Source organism: Neopsephotus bourkii, unplaced genomic scaffold (assembly GCF_033783945.1).
Source record: "Neopsephotus bourkii isolate Nb327-2 ecotype Australia unplaced genomic scaffold, CSIRO-AGI_Nbou_v1 NB_1846, whole genome shotgun sequence".
Taxonomy (NCBI): Eukaryota; Metazoa; Chordata; class Aves; order Psittaciformes; family Psittacidae; genus Neopsephotus; species Neopsephotus bourkii.
The window spans coordinates 1467226-1479518 of record NW_026902319.1 but is presented as its reverse complement, the minus strand read 5'-3'; the positions used below and the strand labels follow the sequence as shown (position 1 = coordinate 1479518).

Sequence of the window (12293 nt, the reverse complement as noted above, 5' to 3'; positions counted from 1 at the left end):
TGTATAACATTCAATTCTTGGTCAGATGAAACTCCAGAAACTAAAGTGACTAATAGGAAAGATTAGTATCATAATGTTACCTCATATTGTCTTGGGTCTTCTCCTTCACTCCCATATGATGTTATCACCCCTAAGGCACTACCCCCAGGTTACTTCTTGATATGCGGAGACCGTGCATGGCCAGGAATACCCTCTAAGCCGCATGGGGGACCATGCTATTTAGGAAAATTGTCCTTGTTTGCAGCTTCCAAAAAACATACAATCCAAACCCTACGAGAAGACCTTCATAGGAATAAAAGATCTATTAACCAATTAGGCCCTAAATGTGACCCCACATTAAAGATTTGGGGCCATACAAAGCGATTCTTTGCTGCACTGCTTTTACCAAACGTAGCAGCTGGAAAAGCATTGGCAGATATTCATCGCCTCGCATGTTGGACAGCACAACAGCTAAAGAAATTGCAAGTTGATGGAGGGTTGGATGATTGGTTGAATGGGTTTGGGATTACAGGGTGGATTAAGGAGTTAATCAAACAAGGGATTTGGATTCTGGCTGTAGTTCTTTTAGTCTTAATGACAATTCCATGCTTAATCCAATGTGTATCGAATATGTTTCGCAAATCCATTGAAGGCACCTGGGTATCTCTTAAGTAAAAGAATTTACTTATGTTATAGAAAAGGGGGGAATTGAAACTGATGTGGCCTATTGTGTACAGGGGGGTTGTACAACGGGGTTAGACAAAATGTACAGGGGGGTTGTACAAGGGGGTTAGACAAAATGTACAGGGGGGGTACTGCTTAAGTCATAGCTGGTTTAACGAGCTCGCCAGATGTCTTATCAGGCAGTACCAGGACAGAGCCTCCTAATGAGGAGAATAGGGGGGGTTGTACAAGGAGTACTGCTTAAGTCATAGCTGGCTTGACAAGCTCAGCAGATGCCTTATCAGGCAGTACTAAGATAAAGCTTCCTAATGAAGGGAATAGCTCATTAAACCAGTTAGACATAGACCAGACCCATCCAGCTCCTAAAGAGCATGCGTGAGGACCAGAGGTAAAAAGTTCAAGCCTGAGGAAGACTCGTTTACTTCATCTTGAAGACCCCTACCCACAAGAGGAAGACTACTTACTTCATCTGAAGACCCCTGCCCAAGACCACCAGGAGGCACTGCGCATAACTGGGTTGGAAATGGCCAAAAATGGCTTTGAAAGTTTTACACAGAGGACAAAATTGGATAGAAATGGCAAAAAAGTTTAGAAAGAGCCAATTCATGGCTTCAAACAGCTTAGAAGGAAGAAAAAATGGGTTGCAAATATTTACAAATTTGTAAAAACTAATCAGAAATGGGCAAATTTAGGTTAGAAATGGTCAGAAATTGGTTAGAAATAGCCAGAAACACATTAAAGCCTCCTAGAAATGGGCAAAACTGGGTTAGAAATGGCCAAGACTGGGTTTAGAAATAGCCAACAATGGCTTCAAACAGGTTAGAAGGAGGTAAAAATGGGTTAGAAATAGTAAAAATGGCTTAAAACAAGTTAGAAATGGGCAAAACAGGGTTACAAATAGTCAAGGAAGTGTTAACAAAGAACAGAGGTATGCAAAAAAGGGTTAAAAATTGCCAAAAATGGCTTAAAATGTTTTAGTAATGTCAAAACTGGGTTGGAAATGGCCAAAAATGGCTTTGAAAGTTTTACACAGAGGACAAAATTGGATAGAAATGGCAAAAAAGTTTAGAAATAGCCAATTCATGGCTTCAAACATCTTAGGGGCAAGTAAAAATGGGTTGCAAATATTTACAAATTTGTAAAAACTAATTAGAAATGGGCAAATCTAGGTTCGAAATGGTCAGAAATTGTTTAGAAATAGCCAGAAACAGCTTAAAACTTCCTAGAAATGGGCAAAATTGGGTTAGAAATGGCAAAGACTGGGTTTAGAAATAGCCAACAATGGCTTCAAACAGGTTAGAAGGAGGTAAAAATGGGTTAGAAATAGTAAAAATGGCTTAAAACAAGTTAGAAATGTGCAAAACAGGGTTACAAATAGTCAAGGAAGTGTTAACAAAGAATAGAGGTATGCAAAAAAGGGTTAAAATTTGCCAAAAATGGCTTAAAATGTTTTAGTAATGTCAAAACTGGGTTGGAAATGGCCAAAAATGGCTTTGAAAGTTTTACACAGAGGACAAAATTGGATAGAAATGGCAAAAAAGTTTAGAAATAGCCAATTCATGGCTTAAAACAGCTTAGAAGGAAGAAAAAATGGGTTGCAAATATTTACAAATTTGTAAAAACTAATTAGAAATGGGCAAATCTAGGTTAGAAATGGTCAGAAATTGTTTAGAAATAGCCAGAAACAGCTTAAAACTGCCTAGAAATGGGCAAAACTGGGTTAGAAATGGCCAAGACTGGGTTTAGAAATAGCCAACAATGGCTTCAAACAGGTTAGAAGGAGGTAAAAATGGGTTAGAAATAGTAAAAATGGCTTAAAACAAGTTAGAAATGGGCAAAACAGGGTTACAAATAGTCAAGGAAGTGTTAACAAAGAACAGAGGTATGCAAAAAAGGGTTAAAATTTGCCAAAAATGGCTTAAAATGTTTTAGTAATGTCAAAACTGGGTTGGAAATGGCCAAAAATGGCTTTGAAAGTTTTACACAGAGGACAAAATTGGATAGAAATGGCAAAAAAGTTTAGAAATAGCCAATTCATGGCTTAAAACAGCTTAGAAGGAAGAAAAAATGGGTTGCAAATATTTACAAATGTGTAAAAACTAATTAGAAATGGGCAAATCTAGGTTCGAAATGGTCAGAAATTGTTTAGAAATAGCCAGAAACAGCTTAAAACTTCCTAGAAATGGGCAAAACTGGGTTAGAAATGGCCAAGACTGGGTTTAGAAATAGCCAACAATGGCTTCAAACAGGTTAGAAGGAGGTAAAAATGGGTTAGAAATAGTAAAAATGGCTTAAAACAAGTTAGAAATGGGCAAAAGAGGGTTACAAATAGTCAAGGAAGTGTTAACAAAGAATAGATGTATGCAAAGATGGGTTAAAATTTGCCAGAAATGGCTTAAAATGTTTTAGAATGTCAAAACTGGGTTGGAAATGGCCAAAAATGGCTTTGAAAGTTTTACACAGAGGACAAAATTGGATAGAAATGGCAAAAAAGTTTAGAAATAGCCAATTCATGGCTTCAAACAGATTAGAAGGAAGAAAAAAAATGGTTAACAAACATCGAAAAATATCTAAAAACGAATTAGAAATGAGCAAAATTAAGTTAGAAATAGTCAGAAATTGGTTAGAAATAGCAAGAAACGACTTAAAACTGTGTAAAATGGGCAAAACTGGGTTAGAAATGGCCAAGACTGGGTTTAGAAATAGCCAACAATGGCTTCAAACAGGTTAGAAGGAGGTAAAAATGGGTTAGAAATAGTAAAAATGGCTTAAAACAAGTTAGAAATGGGCAAAAGAGGGTTACAAATAGTCAAGGAAGTGTTAACAAAGAATAGATGTATGCAAAGATGGGTTAAAATTTGCCAGAAATGGCTTAAAATGTTTTAGAATGTCAAAACTGGGTTGGAAATGGCCAAAAATGGCTTTGAAAGTTTTACACAGAGGACAAAATTGGATAGAAATGGCAAAAAAGTTTAGAAATAGCCAATTCATGGCTTCAAACAGCTTAGAAGGAAGAAAAAATGAATTGCAAATATTTACAAATGTGTAAAAACTAATTAGAAATGGGCAAATTTAGGTTAGAAATGGTCAGAAATTGTTTAGAAATAGCCAGAAACAGCTTAAAACTGCCTAGAAATGGGCAAAACTGGGTTAGAAATGGCCAAGACTGGGTTTAGAAATAGCCAACAATGGCTTCAAACAGGTTAGAAGGAGGTAAAAATGGGTTAGAAATAGTAAAAATGGCTTAAAACAAGTTATTTAACAGATAGGAAGTGTGGGACTCTTGCATGTTTATTTCTGAGCTTGTCTAAGGTTTTACTTTGGACACCTCAGTTGTGGAAAACCAGACTGCTGGATGTAGTATGTGTTTTCTGACTCATCATAACTGTCAGGCTCACTTTTCACTATGTAACTCATCTCTTGTGCAAATCTACAGACATTTATTAGAACTTTCAAGTGATAAGGAAGCAGAATCTTGGACCATGAGGCTTGGCACACATAAGGATACCAAAGTGGAAAAAACAGCATATCTGTTTTTTTAAGTATTACTTAACTTTTTAACTTTAGCATAACTGACCTCCAAAAACACTCCAGTGATTAAGGGATTAAGCACATCTGCTTTCTCTTTGACCTGCAGAGATCAAACATATATTATACTGATTGGAAATTTGATCACATTTCTTCAAGCAAGATAAAGCTAAATCCTCGGTAGGCTTAATCACCACTGCTCCCCTGACTCTAGGAAAGCTAAGTTGCAAGCTGCAGAGGACCTGCCTTGTAGCATGCAAATAAGAACAAAGCAACCCACATATGCCCAACGCAAACCATATATGAATATGCACATTATGTCTTTAAATGTACTGTGGACAGCTGGAGAATTGAGAGATAATGATACTATCTTCAATAACACCTGAGTGTTTTGGAAAAGCCACACCAGGATCACAAACCTCATTTACTTCTGTCTCCTTAGTACTGTCAGCTCCCATTCCCCCTCTGCACTCACCCCCACACCAGTCTGAATGCAGCAGAAGGCATTCAAAAGCTCAGCATAGATTCAGATGCCACAATCTGGGAAACACTGACCTAAAAGATCAGTTCACAAGGCAAAAAAATTGCACATATAAATGTGCCAACACAAAAAGCACTTTGTGGTGAAGATCTCAAGGCTGTAATCAACTAGGCACATCTCATTCCTAAGAACTATGGTGTAACTCTTACCTCTGCAGTCGTTAAGCATGTAGTAAACTCTTTAGAGAAAGTTGACAGTTCTTTACACAGCACAATTGTCATTCTGTGGAAGAAGAGTGGGAAAACAATGTAATAAATGCAGCCTACAAGAATAACTTGTAGCATTCCTCTAACATATACCTTGTTTCCATGCATATACAGCTGAATTAAACCAAAACTGATATAGAGCATACAATGTACAAAGCTCCTGAATAAATTAGGAAGGGGAAAGACGTAAAAACAAACAATTAAAGCTGAATGTCTGAAACAGCATTCAAAGGACAAACACATCCATTCAAGAAGGAATGGTACTAACTCCCTGTTTTCTTTTACTGACAAGTGTTATTTTCTGAAAGTACTGCATATTTCATGTGCTTGCCAAGTATCTCCTGACATAAAAGAAAAACCTCATGTTATGCGTTACTGGAAAGACCAATGTACTAATCTAGCTGCAGTACTTTTACAGTATTGCACACCTAACATACTAAAAGATTAGCAAAGAGGTAATTAAGAATCACTTTTATACAACTGCTTTGTCATATTTTATATGTCTACCCACTAACTAGCACAAGCTGAGGGCAAACATTCTACTTGGCTAAATAAAAGATTTCAAGTACGGTTTCCTCTTTCTTATCAAGAAATATCTTTAAGCTGGAAGAAGAGGCAGCTAAATACTGCTGGAAGACAGTGATGCCACTCACTGCAACTTTAAACATACATGCAGAACTCAAAAGCTCTACGTCCCATGATTTGCAAAGCATCATTAGACAGTTTAATCAGTATGTCAGTAATTATAAGCTACACATTTAGTGAGAGATGAACTTACTGTGAAAGGGACTTGGCTCTGTCCGTGGCCGTCACCTCTTGTTTCTGACCATGTAGAAACAAAGCTGCAGTTTTGTGGAACATTTCAATGGAGCATGCTGTCAGTTCAGCAAGACTTCTTATGGCAAACGCATGAATATCCTGCAAGAGTTAAGAAGATTCCCCAGACCACACATAAACTAGCAGCTTTTCTTATTTAAGACAAGTGAATCACACAATGTGCTGTCGCTACACTGCACTTTCAGACCTCAGGATCTGCACAAAGACTCTGGGAAACACAGCTGTAACTCAGCAGCCAGGTAAACACTCTATGGTCAGACATTCTCTTCCTTCATCACTCAGTTACCTCTACTGATTTTCTAGCATCGTGGTCACCATCTCTGGATTCTACTTCTTGGTTCTCTTCACTCTCTTTTTCTTCTTTAGGAAGACTACTGTTGAATTGTGCTATCCATTCATGAGCAGATGTCCTCACCTGTATGAAGATGTGCCATAGTATTTAATGACTGGAATGAAGCCCCTCTGCTCACCACAAAACATGGAGTACTGAATCTCTACGGAGGAAGAAAACAGCCGTAACTCCTGAGCTAGTGAAAACAACCAGAGCAAATGATCTTAGTGGCTTCAGGTCAGCTGGCTGCACTGATGTAGCTGAGGGCAGTCATTTCTCCAGCACTGGGTGTTAGTTTACCAGGAAGACCACAACTTAACAGAGGTGCTTTAAAAACCTTGTCTGCAGCATACTGCTGCCACTTGGTGGATCTGAAGGGTAGTAAAATGAAGGCAAGAAAAGTGATGCTTCCTCATACCAAGTTCTGAACATAGCAAAACCAGCTGCTCTGTACCAAGAGGAGGGCTTCAGTGCACGACTGTAGGTCGATTTCACTGTGGTGGCTGAAGGCTTAGTGCTCACAGTTATCTTTGCCACCACTTATAACTGCACAGTGAAAGGGAAAAGACACACTAATATCTACTGATTCAGAACAAAAAACGTTACAGAACATGATTTTGCCCCATAAGGTCAAAGGAAATGGCCCATCTCTTTTGCTTACCGTTGTCAAAGGATCTAAAACAAGGCTTGTTTTCATGCATTTGATATTTTCACAAACAAAACATGAAGAGAAGCAGTTCTTGTAAGAAATCTCTCCAGCTTTTAGAAGACAGGAAATAACTCACTGTGATCAGTTTGGCCGGGCTTGAGGAGATGCGCAACTCTGAAAACAACTCTGTTACTTCTTTTGTGAACTCCTCATCTCCTAGAGAACAGGAAAAGTTAAAGAATCCACACAAAGGACATAGACAGGAATAAGCAGCACTTCAATGCAGAACTAGTTCTGCCAAATCTATCAACTATCTCCTTTATTTCTCTTTGAATCATCACCTCAGGCAAGATGTATTAAGGCTGGTCTTTTTAAATACAATTTATAAGGTAAGTTCTGAAACAGTGGAGAGACCAGTGCCAGCAGGTTAACTTCTGCCTTCTTAATTCCAGTTTGGTAACTCAGGTAATTACACTTTTATTTTTTTACAGGCAGCATTTTATAATGCAGTAACTTGCACATCACCTTGGAGAGCCTGAAATATCACTTAAAGCCTATGGTTCTCCTATTATATATGTCAGGGCAGATGTTAACAGTGGGGGGAAGGCTGTGAGATGCATCATGTGCAAATATAAAAGATACATTAAACGTTAAATGATAGCAAGTGCAGGTGTGTAAGCCCTCCCTGATGAGCCATTTAGACAAAAGCAATGTGAGAAATTTACATTTAAATCTGCATAATCCTCAAGAATCAGATGGCTCTTGTGCATGGAGGCACCCTTGAGTCTTTTGGTCTGTGTGGCTAACTCTCATTTAACAAATAAATCAAAAGGCTTTCTGCTTTCCCACAGGTTGGACATCTCTGTTCAGTTTTTTCCCTCATGGTCAGGGAAACCCAGCATCTCTTTGAATTTGTACCTTGGCTCAAGGTCAGTTGTATGAACTGCCCAGGAGTTAAACAACTTTAATCCTCCTCTGGCAAGAAATCATTCCTGCGACAGAATTAATTCACAGCAACTTTCCAGAGATGAAGGATATTGCTACCTGTCATGTTGCTGGCCACAGCTGGCTTTAGGATTAAGCATCCAGCTAAAGAGTAACTTAACTTTGGCAACCTGCCCATTCCTAGTGATCAAGGCTGGTTGGTTCTACCCTGAGAATTTCATTGAGAACCAGCTTGTTCTTCCAGAACCTGGGGCTCTTTTACCCTTCTTTTCTTCCTCCTCCTCTTCAAAGAATTCAGGTAAAGAAAATGCTTCTTTGAGTTGTTCCATTTCCTCCTTCAGTGTGTCCAACTCTTCTCCAGAGAGAGCACTTAAAACCGATTTCACCTGCACAGCCAAAGAGAGAATCATAAATCCAACAAGAAAAAGACAGACAATGGAAGATACAACACTGGCTTACACTGCACATAAAAACATCAGGCTGAATGTTAATAAGAAAGTAGTACTTTCCTACAAGGAAGAGAAAAGAGAAAAAGACCTATTTGTGAAGACACATTAAATAATAATGGATTATTCAGCAGTTATTCAATTTTTCATTTAAAAAAATGATGACTTTTGAAATCGCATGCTGGTCTGCCCTCCTTCCTCCCCCAAGACAGAATGGGCAATCTCTGCTGTGCTTCCAAACACTCTCCTTTTCTCCAGACCAAGGTAGCAAAGAAGTGACTATGAGGAAAGACTAATTTGTGAAATGTTGTTGAAGACATGCAAGAACTGAGGGTAGCTGCATAAAGAAAATGGATTTAGGGGCTGAGGACAGGACATAACGCTCCCAAGGTAAACACCAGATCATAATGCAGAGGTCAGAGTGAAGTTGTGTAATCCATCACTTTATAGCAAGTTCTGAGCACTCAGTTTTACATGTATATCCATATATTTCTGGTCTTTTTTTTCCCTGCTCAGCTGACTTCAAAATAGAAGGCAAATTGCTCAAGGCCATTACCTTTGATTCACTCTCTCTGGAAAGCATCTCTAAGGCCTCCAGATGAGAAAGACCCTGAAACTCATCAAACAGTAACCCATAATGGGCTTTCTTCTCCGTAGCCATGGTAACCTCAGTAGCTGTCTGCTGCTCTTCTTTCTCCTTTGCCTCTCGTAAGACCTGAAAAATAAAAGCAGAGTACTCAGGTCAGTGCCAGAAGATACAGAGCAGGGGAGGAGAAGGGTTTTGGCTCAATAGTAAAAAAGGTTGCATAGTGATGGGACTGTAAAAGAATGGAGAAACCAATGAGCTGCTGATATGGAACTGCCATACCTGAGATAACGTGGAGTTTCTGTTCATTAGGCCCTTTGTTTTTTTGAATCCAGGATCTCCCTCAGCTATTACATCCATTGTCTTTTTCCCAATGAATTCCAAGGCATCCAGACCTCCACTAATAACACTTTTTCCCTAGAAATCAGATTTGGATATAGGCAGCACATAAAATTCACAGAAAACTATACAACTGAAGGAAACAAACTAGAGGATTTATATCAGCAGTATCATGCTGGACACTCACATAAAATCCAAATTGATCTTTGTCACCCTAAAATTCAACCCTAATTGCCACAAAGAAAGCAGCAGGACATGAAAAGAGCCACAACACACTATCATCCTACAGTTTAATACAGCAGTCAGACAGCTGCAGCAATCTGATGGGAAATACACTTTTGTGAATAAGCTGGTCTTAAGCACACTGAAGTATTTAGTTCTCATCCTTCCAATCAGAAAACACTAGATCTGTGGGTTTTGGTTGTTAACTCTTGTTCAAGCCTTAAAAGCAGAAGAAAGCTTTCTGTCTGCAGCTCTTTCAGATTCATGGGCAAATTGACAAGACAACAGATCACAAAAGCACAGTTTCTAAGGGTAATGGGTTCCTTTGAAGTGTATTTCTCATGGTCACAGGAGCAAGATGATTTCCAAGCAATTTGGGCTAGTTTCACAGGAGTTTTGAAGAGGAGAATGGATTTCATCTCTAGACAGCTCTGTGGAAATCAGTGGAAATATTCCAGAAATGAGTCTGACCCTGCATTTTACCTGAATACTCTAAAGGACGCGAGCAGAGATAACAGGGTACAGAGGTGACACGCACAGGAATGCACACCCCACACTGTCCACTGTTAGGTTTTTTTCTTATGAGTCAACATTTAATCCTATCAAAATTCAGGACAACTTACACATCAAACACCAGTTAGAAGCAAGGCACAGGATAAAATTTGTCTGAAGGCTGGAACAGTTTCTCACCATTCATCCCACAAAAAATAAGAAGTAAAACCATTCTCTTATGATGTTTCAGATGAAAGACAAAAATCCCAACGCTCTCTTACACCCATTTTCCCTGCATTCCCAACTCACTCACTGTGCTTTGGACAGCAGTAGAGATGGTTGATAATACTTCAAGAGCTCCAGCAATAGGAAAGGAACTGTCATCCCCAACTGCATCTGTGCTGCTAGCACCAGGATTTTCGCTTCCTGCATTAGAAGGCAGAAAATTAAATTCCTTGCTCCCCCAAAAAAATCCTGTCAGCTGCAGAATGGAGAAAATAATCAAACACCAAGTGTCAGCCAGAAGCAGAGCTAGAAGTGGCATTATTTTCCTACCTTCTTTTCAGAGCTAACAGAAGTATTAGAGTATTATTTTAGCACTGAGATATCTACCTCAACATGCAAGATGAAGAGGAAGGTGATGTCATTTTGGGGCTGATTATGTTATGGGAAGTGTTTCAGTGTCGTTCTTACAAAGTAAAACTGACCTCCTGTAGCAGCATCTCTAGTTTCTGAAGAGATTTCACTTGGACTGGGGATCCCAAGGGTTGTTTCTGCTTTTTCTATGACATTTGAAATACCTTGACCTAGAGAAGACATTAGTATTACTTTAACCATACAACAGAAATCAAACCAGAAACAGGATTAGGGCTGTATATTGGATTTTATTATTCTGTATTCCTCATGTTTAAGACAGTTCTCCCAGCACTGAAACCCACTCCTACCCAGCTTGCTTACCAATGTAATGAACTCAGGTTTCATGTCAGCTTTTAAATCAAGTTGCAAATACTGGCTGAAGAGCAGTTTAAAATACCAGCTGAAAATGATGCAAACACCTTAAAAGCTTGAAAGTAATTTTGGCTATGCACAATCTCCTTAATCTCGTTGTACCTTTTGCTACAAGTTTTCTCCATTACTTGAACAATTCCCTTGACATTTTTCCAATAACTGCTGCTATGACAGAAATCCCCTTCTCTAGAAACAAGCTCAAAAGCATTAGCTGAGACATGAAGAATGGTTAATATATATATCGAATAGCAGAAAGAGCCTTACCTACAGTAGCTACAGTAGCAGATGCAGTTGCCAGAAGAGATTTCCCCCAGCTTCCCCAGTAACCCCATCCTGTCTGAACTGCAGCTGAAGAATCGGAGGCCTTTAACGAAGAAGAGGAGAGTGATGTAGGTATTACGGTGAGGAGAGGAACACAAGCAGTCTGTGATGTGTCACTTTTGTGCAGCTTTTTCCTTTCACATAAACATCAACGTGAATTTTCAGAAGAGGAGCGGGCCTTATGCTCAGCGTTCTTTTGTACTCAAAGCCATGAAACACGAAGTCACGCTATTCAGAGCTAGCACAGGAACATACCTTGAGGGTTTCAGCTGCAGGCTTCTCTGTGGCAGCAGGCTGACTTGGGGGTTTGGGTTCAGGTCTTTTCCGAGTCATAGGCACAGGCTCGATCTCTTGCTCTTTCTCTTGATTGCTCTCAGTGCTGCCAAGGTCCTCTGCTTTCTGTTCATTTCCATCTTCATTAGAGGTTTCTTCTTTCAGATCTTCAGCACTATCTTTCTCAGACATGACTACGAGCACCCATAGAAAGCAAAGCAGATAAAACAGTCACTCCCTTGTACACTTTGGTACAAAAGCATCACATTTGTGTTTTAAACAAACACAACTAAGACAGAAAGCCCTCCATGCTGCCACACGTACCTGCGTGAACAGATTAACGTTTTTAACCAAATGTGTACACCAAGTTACATCTGACTGGAAGAAAACATCACACTTGTAAGTTTAAAGTCCCACAGAACCACTCTGCTTTATCTAAGTGACACACCCTCTCCACAAGAAAAAAAACAGGTTGTTAACTCTGAAAAGCAAATGAAAGGTACAAGAGGTCCTCAGGCAATACATGACTTGCTTCATGAAAAAACAGTGAAAACAAACGAATTGGGAAGGCTGCTTTGATGGGGCCTCCATTAAAATGGGGACAGTTGTCAGAGAGCCAGACAGGGAGGGAGGCAGCGACCAGTTTGCTCCTATATTTGGGGCTGAGGGTGTTCGCCAGGGTGTTACCACCACCCAGTACCTGAAACACGCTCAGCCGGCACTGACACTGCACACAGCGGATGACGGTGGCCCATGAACAGCGCTGCCACGTCGCGGCCTGCTCACGGGGGCAGAGGTTTCTCTCTGCTCTCCTCCCGGCCTCGCTGGCAGCACCGCACCAGCTCCAGGGCAGTAACTTGAGGGCAACAACAGCAGGCAGGGACAGGCAGGGTCACACTGGGCACC

The 12293-nt window shown here is 39.8% G+C and overlaps 1 protein-coding gene across 1 annotated transcript; it reads right to left on the bottom strand.

The window, feature by feature from the left end:
* Positions 1 to 4186: 4186 nt before the first annotated feature.
* On the bottom strand, positions 4187 to 11624 carry FAM114A2 (family with sequence similarity 114 member A2). The gene is made up of 12 exons (XM_061343963.1): positions 11370 to 11624; positions 11058 to 11157; positions 10493 to 10591; positions 10099 to 10211; positions 9015 to 9149; positions 8703 to 8861; positions 7963 to 8086; positions 6892 to 6971; positions 6062 to 6190; positions 5717 to 5856; positions 4882 to 4954; positions 4187 to 4294 (listed from the first exon to the last, which is right to left on the bottom strand). Exons 1-12 carry the CDS (start codon positions 11577 to 11579, stop codon positions 4202 to 4204), a joined length of 1455 nt encoding a protein of 484 aa, XP_061199947.1. The 5' UTR covers positions 11580 to 11624; the 3' UTR covers positions 4187 to 4201.
* Positions 11625 to 12293: the final 669 nt, after the last annotated feature.

Bases quoted from the DNA above. Each gene is read 5' to 3' on its own strand.
- FAM114A2 (XM_061343963.1), bottom strand. From the start codon at position 11,579: ATGTCTGAGAAAGATAGTGCTGAAGATCTGAAAGAAGAAACCTCTAAT. The intron at 10,212-10,492 runs GTCAGTTTTACT...CTTCTAATGCAG, and splicing joins TAGAGATGCTGCTACAGGAG to GAAGCGAAAATCCTGGTGCT. The intron at 5,857-6,061 runs GTAACTGAGTGA...TAACTCTTGCAG, and splicing joins ATGCTAGAAAATCAGTAGAG to GATATTCATGCGTTTGCCAT.